General features: G+C 50.1%; 1 protein-coding gene across 3 annotated transcripts in view; it reads left to right on the top strand.

Moving 5' to 3' along the window:
- The window catches only part of Hnrnpul1 (heterogeneous nuclear ribonucleoprotein U like 1), a 38,746-nt gene that overhangs the window by 14,422 nt on the left and 6,468 nt on the right, over positions 1-17,856 (top strand). For all 3 annotated transcript variants that reach the window (XM_045133563.1, XM_004670371.2, XM_045133564.1), the window contains exons 7-10: positions 1,715-1,827; positions 9,223-9,489; positions 12,604-12,726; positions 12,827-12,955. In XM_045133563.1, the coding sequence (XP_044989498.1) occupies positions 1,715-1,827; positions 9,223-9,489; positions 12,604-12,726; positions 12,827-12,955 (632 nt within the window). The remainder of the gene's footprint in view (positions 1-1,714; positions 1,828-9,222; positions 9,490-12,603; positions 12,727-12,826; positions 12,956-17,856) is intronic.

The raw sequence follows: 17,856 nt of genomic DNA, 5'->3' as shown, positions 1-17,856 counted from the left end.
AGGCATGAGCCACCACGCCCGGCTAGCCTGATTTCTTTTAATATATGATGGAAATAATTTTATAAACAAATAGGACTATTGCCACTATTGCATATTTTTTCCTTATTCATTTATTTTGTGGTAGTATCTCACTGTAGCCCAGGCTGACCTGGAACTCACTGTAGTCTCAAGGTGGCCTTGATCTCATGGTAATCCTCCTACCTCTGCCTCCCAAGTGCTGGGATTAAAGGCATGTGCTACCACGCCTGGCTCCATTTTTAGTTTTTGTTCTGCACTGATGGGAATTGAACCCAGAACCTTGCACAAGCTAAGCAGGTTCTCTACTACCAGGCTACATGTTTAGCCCTGCAGTTGTGTTGATTTAACAAGCCTCCTTTTGTAGCTTAAGTTAAATGCAAATTTTTGAGTCCTCACTGCTGTATACAGTTGCACAGCCATTTTTAAGACTAATCCTTAAAAGTAGCCATGTTAGGTAGGGCTGGAGAGAAGGCTTTGCTGTTAAGGTGCTTGCCTATGAAGCCTAAGGACCCAGGTTCTATTCCCCAGGACCCACATAAGCCAGATGCACAAGGTGGCTGGAGGCCCTGGCGCGCCCATACTTTCCCTCCTACCCTCCCACACAAGAGTTGCTAGGTTAAAAGGAAGGTATTTGACTGTACTACGTAGTCAAACTATATTTAAGAATCCTAGATCAAGCCAGGCATAGTGGTATACAGCTGTAATCTTAGCACTTGGGCGGTAGAGGCAGGAGGATCAGCAGCATGAAGTTGGCCTGGGTTACATGGGACCTTGTCTCCAAAAGAGTCCTAGGTTAAAGCCAGGAGCAGTGCTGTCTATATGCCTGTGAGCCCAGCTGCCTGGGAGGTTGAGCTAGGACAGTTGAGTTTGAGGCTGGCCAGCCTTTCTGGGGGTGTTGGAAGGCTTAGTCTTAGATGGGCAGGCTGACAAAAAGAAACCTCAAGTCACCTTGTTTTACTTTGTCTCAGATTGGAAATGTTAGTGCTGGGCATAGGTGACAGCGTCGAGGGAATAGCCCAGAAAGTAAGGTCAGGTTCATACAGTTGTGGTTTTTTGTTTGTTTTGTTTTGTTTTTCGAGGTAGGGTTTCACTCTAGCCCAGGCTGACCTGGAACCCACTCTGTATTCTCAGGCTGGCCTCAAACTCACAGCGATCCTCCTACCTCTGCCTACCGAGTGCTGGGATTAAAGGCGTGCGCCACTACGCCCTGCTACAGCTGCTTAATTACAGAACCAGATGTGCAGTTGATGCCTGTTGGCTCCCGCTCTTCTGTCAGGGTGCTCTCTTGGAATCCAGTGTCTGCCAGGACCATAGGGTCCTGAGTCAGTCCTGTCTGCGTCCAGTTCTGTAGCCTGAGGCGTCCAGTTACCACCCACACTCGGAGGCACTACAGGCCTGATGGTGTTAGTAGACTTGACTGAGTGCTTCTTCCGTCCAGCTCCTCCTCCTTCCAAGCTTCCCTTTCTGTACAGAGTTGACTTCAGCTAGCATCCCGACTCTGCACGTTCAAAGCCGTCATGCATCGTGAAGGGGATTCCTTTCAACCCTGCTTGTCCCACCCCTCCAAAGCAGAGGGCATCTGACAAGTAAAACTAGTACAGAAACCATTTGTATGTTCAGAGATAGACACATGTGGCAGCTCCAGAGGCTGAGGCCTACATTGTAAGCTGAGCTCCTGTTTCCATCTCTCCTCTAGGGGAAGAGCCGTTCTCTTATGGTTACGGAGGCACAGGGAAGAAGTCTACCAACAGCCGGTTTGAGAACTACGGAGACAAATTCGCAGAGAATGACGTGATTGGCTGCTTTGCGGTGAGTGCTGGCAGACTGCGGCGTCAGCGGCTTCAGGCGCCGGGCGGCAGGCTTGTCCACATGCCTCCGCCCGCGTCTGCTGCCAGCCAGCTGTGCTTTGTTGTCTGTGCTCAAGCACAGTGTGCTGTCGTGTGCTGTGAGGTTTTGTCATCCGTCTTTCTCTGGCCTTCTGTGTGAGGCGGTCAGATTGAACTCCAGAGAGGCATGGGAACGCTGGATGTCCGCAGCACCCTCCATGCCTGGTTCTTCTGTCTCTGTCAGTGATGCCGACTCTCATCCCTCGTAGGTACCGTCTTGCCACCAGAACTCATCGTGGCCTCACTAGTGGATCTGCCTCCTGGGGCACTGCCTCCTGGCGGCAGGTGCGGGGGCACACTAGCACAGCAGGCAGGCCTTGGTCTACTGCCGTGGTTTGCAGAGCAGTGGTCAGCACGGCTTTTGACTCTGGGGGCCGGGTTCACTGAACCCCAGTCCTGCTGAGCTACTCACAGCCCCATTGGATCTCCCCAAGTCTGTCTGCAAACTCTGCTTCAAGTGTGCACCCACTACTCTCACGTAACAATAGTGGTGGCACAGAGGTCATCTAGTACTCCTGAGCGCTCAGCATTCAGCAGTGGACGCTCCTTGTGAGGTGTGCTCTGAGGCCGCTCCTCGTGGTCTTGCTCTCGGCTTCACGTGGGCACACCTGCACTCTGCCCTGCTTTTTCCTTTTCCCTGGACACAGTTCACACTGAGGACCCTATCGTAGTGCATAGAGTGCTTGTCTGGCATGCATGAAGGACTGGGCTCAGTCCCCAGCACCACAGTGAACTAGACTTGCTGGAGAGGATGGAGGAGGACACCTGACATCAACCTTTGGCCTCCACACACGTGCACCCACATGGATGGGCGTGGCGGCACACGCCTTTAATCCCAGCACTCGGGAGGCAGAGGTAGGAGGATCGCTGTGAGTTTGAGGCCACCCTGAGACTACATACTGAATTCCAGGTCAGCCTGGGCTAGAGTGAGACCCTACATTGAGGGAAAAAATAAAGTTAACCACATGGGCTGGAGGGATGGCTTAGCGGTTAAGGTGCTTGCCTGCAAAGCTAAAGGACCTAGGTTCGATTCCCCAGGACCCACATAAGCCAGATGCTGAAGGAGGCACATATATCTGTAGTTCATTTGCAATGTCTGGAGGCCTTGGCGTGCCCATTCTCTCTCTCTGCCTCTTGATCTCTCAAATAAATAATTATATTTTTTTAAAAAGGAAAGCCAAAAAATATTATTAAAAAAAAAAAAGACTCCTAAGGCTGGGCATTGTGGTGGTGCACACCTTTAATCTCAGCACTTAAGAGGCCTAGGTAGGAGGATCGCCATGAGTTCAAAGCCAGCCTGAGACTATGTAGTGGATTCCAAGTTAGCCAGGGATAGACCAAGACCCTACCTCAAAAAACAAAAAAAGACTCCCAGGAAGTCTGGTAGTCAGTTCCAAACTAAAGGAAATTCAACAGGGAAAAAACACGGCACAGACCCAGGAGCAGCTCCTCAACTGTGAGCTGAGGTGCACTGAAGGCTGTAGTAGTCACACAGACAGCAGCATCTGACTAATCTCACCTTTGTTTGCTTGTTTTATTTAGTTAGTTGAGAGGGAGAGGGAATAGGCGTGCCAGGGTCTCCAGCCACTGAAAACGAACTCCAGATGCATGTGCCCCCTTGTATATCTGGCTTACGTGGGACCTGGGGAATAGAACCTGGGTCCTTTGGCTTTGCAGGCAAGTGCCTTAACTGCTAAGCCATGTCTCCAGCCCACATTACAACATTTTTATACACATATGTAGTGCGATTTGACTATGTCACACTCCCCCATTACCTTTTTTTATCCCTCTTATACTTTCATATCTTTGTTCTTTAAATGATCTATTGAGTCTCATTAGGAACATGGACATGCTACCAGTGGCTGCATCACTAAAGGAAATGTCTCCCTCTGCCATCAACCATTGACTGTAAAGAGATCCTCAAGGGGCAGGGGGCTAGTGTGCTCTTTCTTCCACGAAGATGTTCCCGTGCCCGTTCTTTGCAGACCTTGGCTGACAATCACAGCTGCTGTGAGCTGTAGTGCAATGGCCTTGTCATGCCCAGAAGTCTGTCCCCACCACTCCCTGTTCCTCTGGCTTTTACATTCTTTCCGCCCCTTTCCTGCTGTTCCCTGAGGCTTGGAGGGGTTGGTAAATGTCCCTCCTACGGCTGAGTACTCAGCTGTCACCTATTCTCGTCACTGTGACCAGTCAGTTAGGAGGGCAGTTACTACTGCCCACTGCGTAAAGAAGCTCTGACCAGAGTTGACGGCAGCACTATCTCTGGACAGAAGCACCAGTTTGATGGGCACTTCACATCCATTTAGCAAAAGAACAGTGTCTTCCCCACAAGGGCCTGTGACCTCCCCGCCCACAAAACAATTAGACTTTTGATTAGATTTACAGGAGCGCACACGTCATGTCACCTCCCTCTTGTAGAGCCGGGCCTCAAATCCAATTAGAAGGGGATTGCTTATCCCCATAACAGGTTTGCTACTATTGTGCCAGTTTAATAAAATTTTTCAGGGAGGTTGTTTCTTTGTTTTCGAGGTAGGATCTCACTCTAGCTCAGGCTGACCTGGAATTCACTATGTAGTCTCAGGGTGGCCTCGAACTCATAGCAATCCTCCTGCCTCTGCCTCCTGAGTCCTGGAATTAAAAGCAGGCATCACCACACCTGGCTAAAACATGTTTTGAAACAACATTAACTTGTTATACTCACACTCTAGCAGGCTTGTCCAACCCTCAGCGCACAGGCCACGTGTGTTCCCAGGTAGCTCTACGTGGGGTTCAGTGCCGTGTCAAGAGTTGGACACCTTTGCTCTACCGTCTTCAAAACTGTAGTTCTTCCCACTTAACAGCCTTGTCACTGTGCACACAGGTGACACAACTAGTTCCATCACAAACGTTTCACTGAACAGTTACTTCAAGTCATTTCGGGGCGGGGGCGGGTGGGGAGCTACAGATGCAGAGGCACATAAGAGCTGGGCATGGTGGCTTCCATCTGTAAGCCCCGCACTTTGGGAGGCTGAGATAGGATCACTGAGTTTGAGGCCAGTCTGGGCTACAGAGGGAGCAGCACATCTACCTGGACTAGAGTGAGGCCTGCTTCAATCCCCCTTCAGCCCCAATACAAAAGGGTCCTAACCGGACTCTGCTGCTGCTGACCCCTGCTGTGCATAGGGACAGCCACAGGGTGGGGGCTGGTACCTAGAAAATCCTAGAAAATGCTGTCTTTCACACAAAAAGTGTCATTCTGCCTTCTGCTTCTCCCCCTGTCCCAGGTAGAGTCTCACTCTAGCCCAGGCTGACCAAGAATTCACTAAGAAGCCTCTGGGTGGCCTCAAGCTCAAGGTGATCCTCCTACCTTGGGATTAAAGGTGAAAAGGCAGATTAAGATTGAAGGCAGCCGCCTTCTGCTTTTTTTGCCTAACTGTCTTAAGATCTTTTTATAGGGCCAAGGCAGCCTGAGCCTGCTTGTGCTCTAGTATTGCTCGTGGGTGTAGTGGATGCAGCCCTCCTGCGTGGACTTGAGCCTTCCACACTCCGGTTGTGACACAGGCATCGGCCCCTCCCATCTGAGCGGCTCTCCCTGTGGGCCACAGGCGTTGTTTGCTGCCAGAGACGCAGCTGAAGGTGACCTTTCACCTTTTTGCTGCTGAGAGTAAGTTGGAGATATTTTTGTGGCTCTGCTTAGGGAATTCCTATCCAGTGTAACCATCCTTTCCCATTGGAATAACACTGGGTTCACGTGAGTCCTTTGCATTGTGGTGGGAGTATATTTGTAGTGTTATTCATATTTGCTTTTGAGCTAAAGGTGGATTTTTTATTTTTATTTTTATTTTGCTTTTTTGAGGTAGGGTCTCACTCTAGCCCAGGCTGACCTGGAATTCACTATGCAGTCTCAGGGTGGCCTTGAACTCAAGGTGATCCTCCTGCCTCTGCCTCCCGAGTTCTGGGATTAAAGGCGTGCGCCATCATGCCCGGCTAAAGGTGGATTTTTTAAAATCATTTTTTATGTATGATTTACAAGAGAGAGAATATGGTTGTACCAGGACCTCCAGCCACTGAAAACGTTCTCCAGATGCATGCACCACCTTGTGCATTTGGTGTATGTGGGTTCTGGAGTATCAAACTGCGCCCTTAAGCTTGGCAGGCAAGTGCCTTAACCTCTAGGCCATCTCTGCAGCCCCTGAAGGAGGAACTTTAAGTTGGGATGACCATCCACCACTAGGACTGCACTCCCAAGAGGTCACAGCAGTGTGATGTGTCATCTATGGGTCATTGTCTTCTGAGCCATCTGTCCGATCGTGGGGTTCTGCACGAACCGCAGACCTTCACTCCTGCTTCTGCTGGGTCAACCCTGAGGGATCTGAAGATGCCAAGCACCCTTCTCTGGCTTGCTGTGTTTTGGTGGGGAGGAGTGAGACAGGACAGGGCATGAAGCTTAGGCTAGCCTCACATTCACTGTGTAGCCAAGACTGACCTTGCATTCCTGATCCCCCTGCCTCCACTGCCCTGGCTTAGCTGCACTTTGTCTAGAGAACCCACAGCACTCTTATAGGTGCACAGCTGTCCTTTCCTGAGCATCTCCCTTATGCACCATCTAAGTCTTGGGGGCTTTGTTGTTGTTTTGCATATATGTGCTGTGTTCTACACAGACTCATGCACGTGTAGAACCAAGGTTGATGTCCGTCCAGTGTCCTTCTTAATGGCTCTACCTTATCTTTGTGATAAGGTCTGGCAGTGAACCTGGAGCTCATGAAGCTGACTAGACTAGCTGGCCAGCAAGCGCCAGGCTCCTGTTGTGTTGTGTGCACCTTCTCATAGGCACGGCGCGCCGCCACACCCAGCTTTGACATGGTGCCGGGGCCCAAACTCAAGTCTTCCACGGCAAGCACTTTGCCCACTGAGTATCCCCAGCCCATTGCCTCTCTCTCTAGTTGTATCTTTCTATCTACCTCTTTCTCTCTCTCCCTCCCCCCCCCCTCAAATAAATACCTTTTTAGCAAAAATGTTTAGGCACTAAGAACATGGGTCAGTGGTTAAAGGCACTTGCTTGCAAAGCCTGATGACTTGGGTTCAAGTCATAGCCTAACACAAAACATAGCTTGTGTTCATTTGCAGCAACAGGAGGCCCTGATACTCCAGTACATACACACACACACACGGATAATTTTTGTTTACATGTTTGCACATATATGTATGTCTCTGTGGGGGGGGTATGCCAGGGTGTCTTGCCACTCAAAACAAATGCCTGTCTGGCTTATGTGGGTGACTGAGGAATTGAACCAGGCCAACAGCCTTTGCAAGCAAGTACCTTTATCATATGACCCATTTTGTAGCTTCTGATTTTTTTTTTTTTTCATCAAAATCCAGCTGTGCTTTCAAAAAACACTTTCCTTTGATTAAAGGATACCATGACTTTAAGGAGACTGGAGAGAATAAAGGAGGTGTAAGAGAATGGCCTGAGGACACAGAAGCGAGAGCGTCTGCGTCAGCTCTCTAGTCCTCCGTTCACAAACATTCACAAACACCTTCCATGTGGAGAGAGCAGGTCACGGCTCAGCGTGGAGGCTGGCGTGATTCGAGCCTGCAGGCGATGCCCGGAGGAGAGGCGGCCTGCCACACGGCCTGCCTTCCATGAGCGCTGCCTGGGCAAGACTGGGCTTGGGTCTCCAGTGGGCACCGGTTGGTAGAAGGAAGTGCCCAGCTGACTCTGCTGGCCCCTTGGACAGATGGCTGTGTGGGTGGTGGGTTTGCTAGCAGGGGTGCTGGTTTTTCTGCGCTGTGCTAAGTTCTTGTAATAAAGCTGGTGGCCCAAGACAGGCTGGCACACAGTGTTCATTTCTACGTCCGAGGTGACTGGAACCACTTGTGCCCGTGTGGGAAGACTCAGCAGGGACTGAGGACATTTCAGTTGGGTGGGTGCCTGGGGTGAGGGGACTTGGGGTTGCACCGGTGGAGGGCTAGGCCTGGGGAACGCATGGAGAATGCTGAAGCACTTCAGGAGACCTCCCCTGCTCCCTAAGAACAAGCCTAAGGAGCTCTCAGTCGCAGAGAGAAGGAATTCCCACGTTTGGTACTGTGGTGTCTGAACCCTAGAGCTTGCACTTGGCTCCTGTCTGCTGTCGCGTGCCAAGCTTTATGCTTTTCCAGCAGCCCTACCCCACAGCCAAATTGATCTTTCTGAAGCACAGTTTTGACCTGGCCACTGTACTTGGCTCCACCATCAGCATTGGATCTAAACTCCTGGGTTGACATGGAGAACCCCTTACGAATTAAGAGGCCATGGTTCCTCCCATTTCCCCATCCCAGCCTCTGGCACCATGCTCAGTGCCTGGTTCACATCCAGCATGTATTTATCGTGTGTTCAATGTACTAACCTACCGAATCTTTACAAAGACCTTGTGTGTGATAAAATGCCACACACTGGCTTTTTTTTTGAAAAGCAAGTGAAATAACTTGCCCAGGGCCATAAAATAGTGTTCACTAAACCCCAGCAACTCACAACAATAGAATGAGTGGATGACTCTAGGTCTCGCTTGGCTCAGATGACTTCTCTGTCTGACCTTTGTTCCCTCACCACTAGGTTTGTACGTGTGGTTCTGTGCACACTCGGTGTTCTCTGCGCATTCCCAACCTCAGTCTGTGTCCTCTCACTGTTTAAGATCTAGCTTGTGGGGTCCCTCCTCAGAAACTTGCCACTTGTGTTCTTACTGAATTGTGACGATAGAATGAATCCTTTTCTGGCTCCTGAGCCCAGCAGGGACTGATCACCACACCAGGAGGAGCAGGAACTCAAGGAATGTGTGCTGAGCAAACAGATGAGTTTGTCAGCTGAACTCAATTCAACTCCAGAAAGGCCCTGCCTGGCTGCTTTTTTCACCTCTGTCTCTACAGACGGCCCACATCAGCTCTGAGGACAGGGCAGGATTACCCTCTCCTACATGTTGATCTCAGACTGGGCACAAGATTCCAATAGGACTTCCTAAAATCATTGCATGTCTGACACTTCTAGATCTTGAGTAAAGATGTCGGGTTTGAGGTCGAGCTCTGAGCTCACCCTGGTGCTGCCCAGTGTGTCTGAATGTCAGGGAGGGATCAGTGAAGTCTAGAAAGATGGTAGTATTTTTCACTGTACCTGGTGCTACACTGTGGCTCCATCTGCCTTAAGCCAAGAGTCTACTATTGCCTCTAGTATTTGTGTTTTTGGTTTTAACAGGGTCTCACGATGTACCCCTGGCTGCCCTCAAATTCAGGATCTGCCTCAGTCTCCCAAATGTTGGGGTTGCAGGTACACACCAGCATACTCAGTGTCCCCGTGCTCTCTTTCTAGGACTTTGAATGTGGAAGTGATGTGGAGCTTTCCTTTACCAAAAACGGGAAGTGGATGGGCATTGCCTTCCGAGTCCAAAAGGAAGCCCTGGCTGGTCAGGCCCTCTACCCTCATGTCCTGGTGAAGAACTGCGCCGTGGAGTTCAACTTTGGCCAGAGGGCAGAGCCCTATTGCTCTGTCCTCCCAGGCTTCACGTTTATCCAGCACCTTCCACTCAGTGAGCGGATCCGGGGCACCATTGGACCAAAGAGCAAGGCAGAGTGTGAGGTGAGTGGGGCTAGAAGCATGAATGGGGAGCCATTCCTCCAGGACCACCCGGAGCACAAGGAAACACAAAGGAACTGCACGTGGAAAAGGAACACAAACTGGTCACCAGTCATATTATACAAGTGGTCTTTGACCCAGCCCTTTAGGATTGAGATTGGAGTTGAGAGCCGGACGTGGTGGCGCACGCCTTTAATCTCAGCACTTTGGGAGGCAGAGGTAGGAGGATTGCCACGAGTTTGAGGCCCCCCTGAGACTGCACAGAGTTCCAGATCAACCTGAGCTAGAATGAAACCTTATCTCGAGAAACCCAAAAAAAAAGAGAGAGAGAGTGAGATTGGAGTTGAAAAGCTACAGAGGACGTTGGTGTGGCTATGGCTGAAAAGGGAGTTTGCTTAAGTCTTGGAAAGGTTCCAGAAGGAACCTTTTTGTTTGCTCTTCAGTGAGACTGACAGAGGGGGACAGGAGGCTCCTTCCCACAGAAAGACACAGGCACAAGTGCACACTGCCACCCACTGATCCTGAGCAGGGTTGAGCAGTTCTCGCCTCCTGCCAGGGCCAAGAACAAGACAGATGGCCTGTGGCTCAGTGGCTGTGCACATGGTCTTGCTCCTTTTAGTATTTACTTACTGGAATGGGAAGGTGGGGGATGGGTGTGACACGGCCTCGTGCCACTGCACAGGAACTCCAGATGCATGCACCGCTCTGCGTGTGGCTCTGCGTGGGGCCTGAGGAGTTGAACCCAGGCCATCAGGCTTTGCAAGAAAGTATCTTTAAATCCAGGCCTGTGGCCCAGGCCCTTAATCCTAGCACTGAGGAGGCAGAGGTAGGAGGATTGCCACGAGTCCGAGGCCAGCCTGAGACTCCATAGTGAATTCCAGGTCAGCCTGGGCTAGAGCAAGACCCTGCCTTAAAACATACACAAAGTATCTCTAACTGCTGAGCCATCTCTCTAGGCCACTTGATTTTTTTGAGACAGTGTCTCTGTAGCCCAGTATAGACTCAAATTCACAGCAGTATTCCTGCCTTGGTCTCCCATGTGCTCTGATTCTAATGTGCAGGTGTTTTTTGTTTGTTTGTTTGTTTTTTTAAAGAGCAACAGACAGAGAAAGAGGCATAGAGAGAGAGAGAATGGGCGCGTCAGAGCCTCTAGTCACTGCAAACAAACTCCAGATTCATGTGCCCGCCTGTGCATCTGGCTTAAATCGAGCCTCTAGCCTGGGTCCTTAGGCTTCACAGGCAAGCGCTTCACCACTAAGCCATCTCTCCAGCCCGGCATGCACAGTTTTGAGTATCATTTTCTTTAGAGAGATACAGATAGAGAATGGGTGCACCAGGGTCGCCTGCTGCTGCAAACAAATTTCAGGTGCATGCACCACTTTGTGCATCTGGCTTTACATGAGTACTGGGGAATTGAACCCAGGACATCAGGCTTTGCAACCAAGTATCTTTAATAGCTGAGACATCTCAGCTATTAAAAAATCCCCAAGACCTTTTTTCCTTAACACACTGTTCTCATAAGTTGTTTATACAAATGTTAAATTACCCTGTGATTCTACCATTTGCAAATAAGTTTACTTTCAGAGTTTGGAGTTATTTTGTTTGTTTTTGTTTTTGAGTGATACATACATACTTTATGTTCCCTCATATTTATAATTGAGATCTTATATATAAGGAGCTTCATACCCTGTCTTTTGCAATTGACATTATTTTGTGTACTTTATCCTACCACATGAAAACCTCTCCTTGAGGGCTGGAAACATAACTCAGCCATGAAAGGCACAGTATGGATTCTATTCCCCAGTACCCACATGAAGCCAGATGCACGAACTGTCATGTGTGTCTGGAGTTCATCTGCAGCAGGAGGAGGACCTTGAGTGCCTGTGCTGTCCCCCACCCCAAATAAATAAGTAAATAACTAAATACTATCTAAAAAAAAGAAAAGAAAACCTTGGGCTGAAGAGATGGCTTAGCAGTTAAGCTGCTTGCCTGCAAAAAAAAAAAAAAAGGATCCTGTGAATGAAGAGGTGGTTTAGTGGTAAAGGCACTTGCCTGCAAAGCCAAAACCCATGTTCAATTCCCAGGGACCCATATAAGCCACGTACACAAGGTGGCACATGAGTCTGGCTAAAGGTCCTGGTACTTGCATTCTTCTCCCTCTATCTGCCTCTCTCTCTCTCTCTCTCAAAGTACCTTTAAGAAAATAAGGACCCAGGCTGGGCATGGTGGAGCCCAACTTTAACCTCAGCACTTGGGGGCAGAGGAGAATTGCCATGAATTTGAGGCCATCCTGAGACTACATAGTGAATTCCAGGTCAGCCTGGGCTAGAGGAAGACTCCACCTCAACCCCCCCCCCCAACAAAAAAAGACCCAGATTTGATTTCCCAGGACCCACATAAGCCAGATGCACAAAGTGACACGTGTGTCTGGAGTTATTTTCAGTGGTTAGAGGCTCTGGCATGCACGTTCTGTATCTCTCCTGCCTGCCTCTTTCTCTTTCTCTCGCTCTCAAGTAAATAAAGACTGCCCAAAAATAAAGAAAGCAAGCCTCTCTTTGCACATCTTCTTTGATACAGTATCACTGTGTTCCAAAATAGTTAGAACTACCAGCAGGCATGCAACATCACAATTGCCTTTGAACATCATTTTAGTGGCTGCGAAAATTAGTGACCCCTGTCATTAGGTGTTTTGTTTGCACGTGCTGTTTACTGCGTTCTGACCGTGCTGGTTGATGGGACTCCTGACCTTGTATGTACAGCTTGGTCCTTGGCTCAGACCCCAAGACTCTGTCACTTGTCACACCCTCCACAGGCCAGCCCAGTTCACACGGGCTTCCCCTTTTGTCCCTGTCACAGCCCACTAATCCTTCTGCAACAGAGACAGGACTCCTGGCGATCACCTTATGCCAGGCCTGCACCCAGAATCTGACAAGCCTCATGTCTTTGAATCCCAACAATAACAGTATGAGACAGATGCTGCTACTGTTTTCATTTTCCAGTGACAATCAAGGAAGTGCAGAGTCAGCATCAAGGTCACCATCAAGCTAGGGCAGTACCCTGCCACTGCCACATGCCGCTGCCCTTTCACAGCCCGCTCTCCCTGTCCTCCTCCTGTAGATTCTGATGATGGTGGGCCTGCCTGCAGCGGGCAAGACCACCTGGGCCATCAAACATGCAGCCTCCAACCCTACCAAGAAGTACAACATCCTGGGTACCAACGCCATTATGGATAAGATGCGGGTAAGTGAGGGTGGCCTTTGCACTAGCAGTTCTCGCTTCCCGGTGTCCTGCCCTTGAGTGCTTTCCTGCTCCTAGCACCTCTCACCACTCCTGCCTGCAGGTGATGGGCCTGCGCCGGCAGCGGAACTACGCTGGCCGCTGGGACGTCCTGATCCAGCAGGCCACTCAGTGCCTCAACCGCCTCATCCAGATTGCTGCACGCAAGAAACGCAACTACATCCTAGATCAGGTACTTACAGGGGACCCCTTGCCCTCTCGCTCTTCTCTCTCCATCATGCTGTACAGCAGTGGTGCTGGCCAGGCGTTGGCCACAGTGGGAGATGCACTCGTGGGCTCTGTGTGTCACTGTCTGAGTGCAGCTTGTACTGGGTTTGGGCCACAGTAAGGTGTGCTGGCTGGGCCTTAGCAGCCCCCATAACATTCACAGACTAGGGCCTGAACCCTGCTTCTAGCCACACACTTGTGGCCACTAACTTTATCATCTGAATCTCCATCTCCTGGTTAGTACCCGATGAGCTCCCAGCAGACGAAGGTCAGAGAGAGAAGCTGGAGGTGACTGTCTGCTGTGCATGCTGGGGTGGCCTAGCTTCTCTCGGCTGTGTGTGACAGAAGGTCTAGAATACCTGTGGTGCTTTGTCCCTTCACTTCAGCTGAGTCAGGACAAGACGATGACCCATGGTGTTCAGCTCTTTCAGAGGATAAGTAACCAGCACAGAGAGCTCACGCACTGGCTGCCTAAGCGGCGTTGTACTTGGTGTGTGTCCTGAAGGTCCCTCGAGTAGCAAAGGAAGTTCATTTGTCTTCTCTCTACTCGTGGGTCTGTGATTGCCTTTGTGTGTGTGCTGGCTAAGAACCGGTAGGTGAGTGAGCGTGCAAGCAGAATGAGACCCACTGTCGTCTCACTGAAGTGCCTTTCCGAATGTGTGTGGTGGCTGGCTGGTGGGAAGAGTCTGCAGGCATCACCTACAGACCACGTCACCCGCGTCCCAGGGGCTTCTGGGAAGGCGGGGGGTGGGGGCAGTACAGCAGCACCGGTTCGCCGCTCCAGCCCGCGCGTCACTGAGGGGCCCATCCAGCTTCTCTCTGCAGAGACGAGACAGAGACAGAATTGGTACGCCAGGGCTTCAGCCACCACAACAGATCTCCTGATGCTTGCACCACCTAGTGGGCATGTGCGACTTTCTGCATGCCTCTCTTTTATGCGTCTGGCTTACGTGGGATCTGGAGAGTTGAGCATGGGTCCTTAGGTGTTGCAGGCAAGCACCTTAACCACTAAGCCATTTCTTCAGCCCTTTGGTTTTATTTATTTATTTATTGAGCTATAGGATTGAATTCAAGGCCTAAGTGTGCCAGGCAAACATTCTACCAGCCAAGCTGGAGCTCTAGCCCCACCTTGACCTCATTCTGCTCCATTCTTTGTGAGAGCATTTTGAAATTTTAGTCTGGTTGGGCCCAGTTGGACTTTTGTCCTGAAAGGCCAAGCAGTGGTTAATGCACTTACCTCTGTTGGATTTCCCAGAAAGAGCCCCCCTGTCTTTTCCTCCTTTGGTGGTCAGATCGGCCATGAAGCTCAACCAAGGAAGTCACATTCGGGACACACTGTCTCCCACTTGTGTCAGGAGCCAAGTGGGCATTCTGAGCTCAGGCGTGAGAGCTGAGTGCTGCTGTCTTAGCTGCTGAAGAGAACCAGCCAGCAGCAAACGCACACCACGCAAGCTCACACTGCTTTCTACACACCTTTGGGCTAGAATCCAATCCACTCCCTTGACATGCCCCTTCCTACAGGCTGCTAGAGCCTTCACAGGGGGGCTAAGTGCCCGAGGCTGAGGGGACACGCTCACATTCACCCCTGAGGCTGTGGGGACACATTCACATTCACACTAGCATGGCTTGCTGGGCACCAGACAGGGCTGTGTCAGCTTACCTGTGGTCTTCCAGGCTGCGGCCTCCTGGCCCAGAGGCATGAAAGTCATGTGAACAAGGCCAACTGTAAGGCAAAGGACTAACTTCTTAGAGTCCAGGGTATGATGCCTGGGTTTGTAAAACCTAGGAAGAGAGTCCAAAGCCATTTTGTTTGTCTGTTTTGCTCTAAACCCCTAAAAGTGTGTTCCAAACATTTCTGGGTATAAGAGAAAATTTCATAAATCTCAGCAGAGAAGGTTCTGCTTATATTCTGGGAGTAGCTACATCACCAGCTGTGAAAGTGAGGTACAAGTTGATATTGTATACAGTCTTCTTAGCTAACTAGAACTTACCCTACCTAAAAAAAAAAAAAAAAAAGAGGGTACCAGCATTGCAGGCTAAGTCTGTGTTGACTAAACCTCAGCCCACATCCATCTTTTCTTAGTGTGGTCTGACCTCTGACCTGCCTACATTCGGCTCTTTGGGCTTCCTGTTGCTTTCTGAGATTCTTGTCCTCGAGAGGAGAGGACGGTGTCCCTACATCAGGATGTACTAATAGGCACTGGAGTTGGTTTTTAAGAGGCCCTGGCGCACCCATACTCACTCCATCTCTGGCAAATAAGTAAAATAAGTAAAAATAAGTAAAAAAATAAGTAAAATAAGTTTAAAAACAAAAACATAAAGCCGGGCATGGTGGTGCACGCCTTTAATCCCAGCACTCAGGAGGCAGAGGTAGGAGGATCATCATGAGTTCAAGGCCACCCTGAGAGCCATAGTGAATTCCAGGTCAGCCAATACTAAAGTGAGACCCTACCTCAAACAAACAAACAAACAAACAAAAGCCAGATTGGGGAGGCAGAGATGTAGGTGGATCACCCTGAGTTCGAGGCCAGCCTAAGACTAGAGTGAATTCTAGGTCAACCTGGGCTAGAGCGAAACCCTACCTTGAAGAAGAAGAAAAAAAAACATAGCCCAGTGTGGTGGCTCACGCCTTTAATCCCAGCACTTGGAAGGCGGACGTAGGAGCATTGCTGTGAATTCGAGGCCAGCCTGGGGTAGAGTACCCTACCTCAAAAAAATAAATAAGGGCTGGGGAGATGGCTTAGCAGTTAAGGCACTTGCCTGCAAAGAAAGCCAAATGACCCAGGTTTGATTCCCCAGTACCTACATTAACCAGATGCACAAGGGGTCCGTCCACATGTGTCTAGGAGTTCATTTGCAGTGGCTGGAGGCCCTGGTGCACCCATTCTGTCTCTTTCTGCCTATTTCTCTCTCTGTGCCCTCCTCTCTCAAGTAAATAAAAATATTTTTAAAATAAATACATAAAAATAATTTTAAAATAAAGGTAGGTGAAAAACCGAAAGAAAGAAAGAAAGAAAGAAAGAAAGAAAGAAAGAAAGAAAGAAAGAAAGAAAGAAAGAAAGAAAAGAAAAGAAAAGAAAAATAAAGCATAGCCATGTATGTCTGCGCATGCCTTTAATCCCAGCACTGGGGAAGCTGAGGTAGGTGAGTTTGAGGCGACCCTGAGACTACATAGTGAATTCCAGGTTTGCCTGAGCAAGAGTGAGACCTTACCTCAAAAAAATAACACACACAATTCAGGGCAAGCTCTGAGTTCAACTTAGAGACCTGTCTCAATAAATGAAGTAGAGAGCTATGGAGAAAGGATCAGTAGCCAACCCCTAGCCTCCAAAAGCTCACGTGCGCATGCACGTACATGCACACACACAAGAAAAAGTCAGAAAGCGAGCAGTCGTCACTGCCTGTGCCTCTGTCCTCCTCCAGTCTGTCACATGGAAACTAGCCGAGCAGCTTCTGGTAGAGTTGGCATCGTCAATGAGTGTGGGGCTGGGAGGGGCTGTGCTTGGAAAAGCTGATCTTGCTGTTGTTTCTGTCTCCTAGCAACGGCTGCAGGCCCCCAGCGACCACAGTAGTGTGGGGCTCCTCCCAAGGGCTCTGACCTCACTGTTTGCTGTGGTAACAGCCACCAGCAGTTAATTCCCTTTCCTCCAGGAAAGCCAAGCATGTGCATGGTCCTCTTTCCCTGCCCAAGCCAAGGAGAAGGCTGGGAGGTGCACTCCACAGCGTCCTGACAGAGGGTCTTGTGCACCTCAGTGCCTGAGCTTGTGGGGAGGTTGGGGAGTCAGGACAGGGTCACTTGTGGGTATCAGGCAGGATGGACCAGGTATCAGCAGTGTGGTCGCCTTGACACACTGACTCTGGCTTTAGTGTCAGGAGGAAGGTTGATTGTTTTGCTGCCGACTTATGTCTTTCTATAACCAAATGTCACCTGTGGAAAAGAAGTTTACTTGTGGAAAAGGAGTCAGATAGGTCGCAGTTAACAGGAATTTAAGTTTCCCCACGATTGTTTTCAAACCATTTGTGGCCCAAGGCTTACCCTGGCCTAGTTCAAGGCCACGGTAGCAGTATGTTTGCACCTCTCCTCCTTGCTCCCCTCCTTCAGGAGCTCCCAGAGTTGGGAAGAGCATTCCTGTGCCCTGTCAGGACTAGGGACCTGCTGGGTACAGGGAACAGCCCAGTCTCCTGCTGGTCTGTGTGGAGTTTCGGAATCTCCCTTGCCCTCACCTTTTCCTCTGTTGCTTTGCGTGGGAAGCCTTCCCTAGGACAGTGTTGGTCCTGCTGACCACACATTCATGCCCTCTCTCGGTAACTTCACTCCTTCTCCTGCCTATTAAACCCTATCAGAGCCAGCAGGGAGGGAGATGTGACTGTTGTCTTTCAGATGCAGCTTGAGGCTCAAGACTAACGAGGAGACTTGTCTGCTGAGTCTCAGGAGCACAGCTGGGATTCTCGCCTTCTCCCTGGAGTCTCAGCCCGCTGTCTTTCCATGTAGAAGATTCCTGCAGCCTAGCCTTTGCCCTCAAGTCAGCATTGCAGTATAAATCCCACAGCACCTAGTGACTGCCGTACCCATGGTGGCTTACGTGAGCCACAGCCCAGGCTGACACAGAGCCTTGACTCACAGCACACAGACATAGGGCTTCCTTACTGTCTGTGCCTTGTGGGGGCTTGGCTGTCAGTACGTACACAGTAAGTTGCAGCTAAGACTCTGATGAATGAACCGAGGTCTGCCAGTCCTGTTTCCAGCCCAGGTGCTTGGTGCTCCTCATCTTTCCCAGAGCCGGCAGAGGGCCCGATGGCTTATGGGACGTGACTGGTCAGTGGATACTCTTACTGCTCTTAGCCATGGCGGCCATGTGTTCTGGA

Source organism: Jaculus jaculus, chromosome 14 (assembly GCF_020740685.1).
Source record: "Jaculus jaculus isolate mJacJac1 chromosome 14, mJacJac1.mat.Y.cur, whole genome shotgun sequence".
In the NCBI taxonomy this organism is placed as follows: domain Eukaryota; kingdom Metazoa; phylum Chordata; class Mammalia; order Rodentia; family Dipodidae; genus Jaculus; species Jaculus jaculus.
The sequence above is the reverse complement of the archived record's forward strand: the minus strand, read 5'-3'. Positions and strand labels throughout refer to the sequence as shown.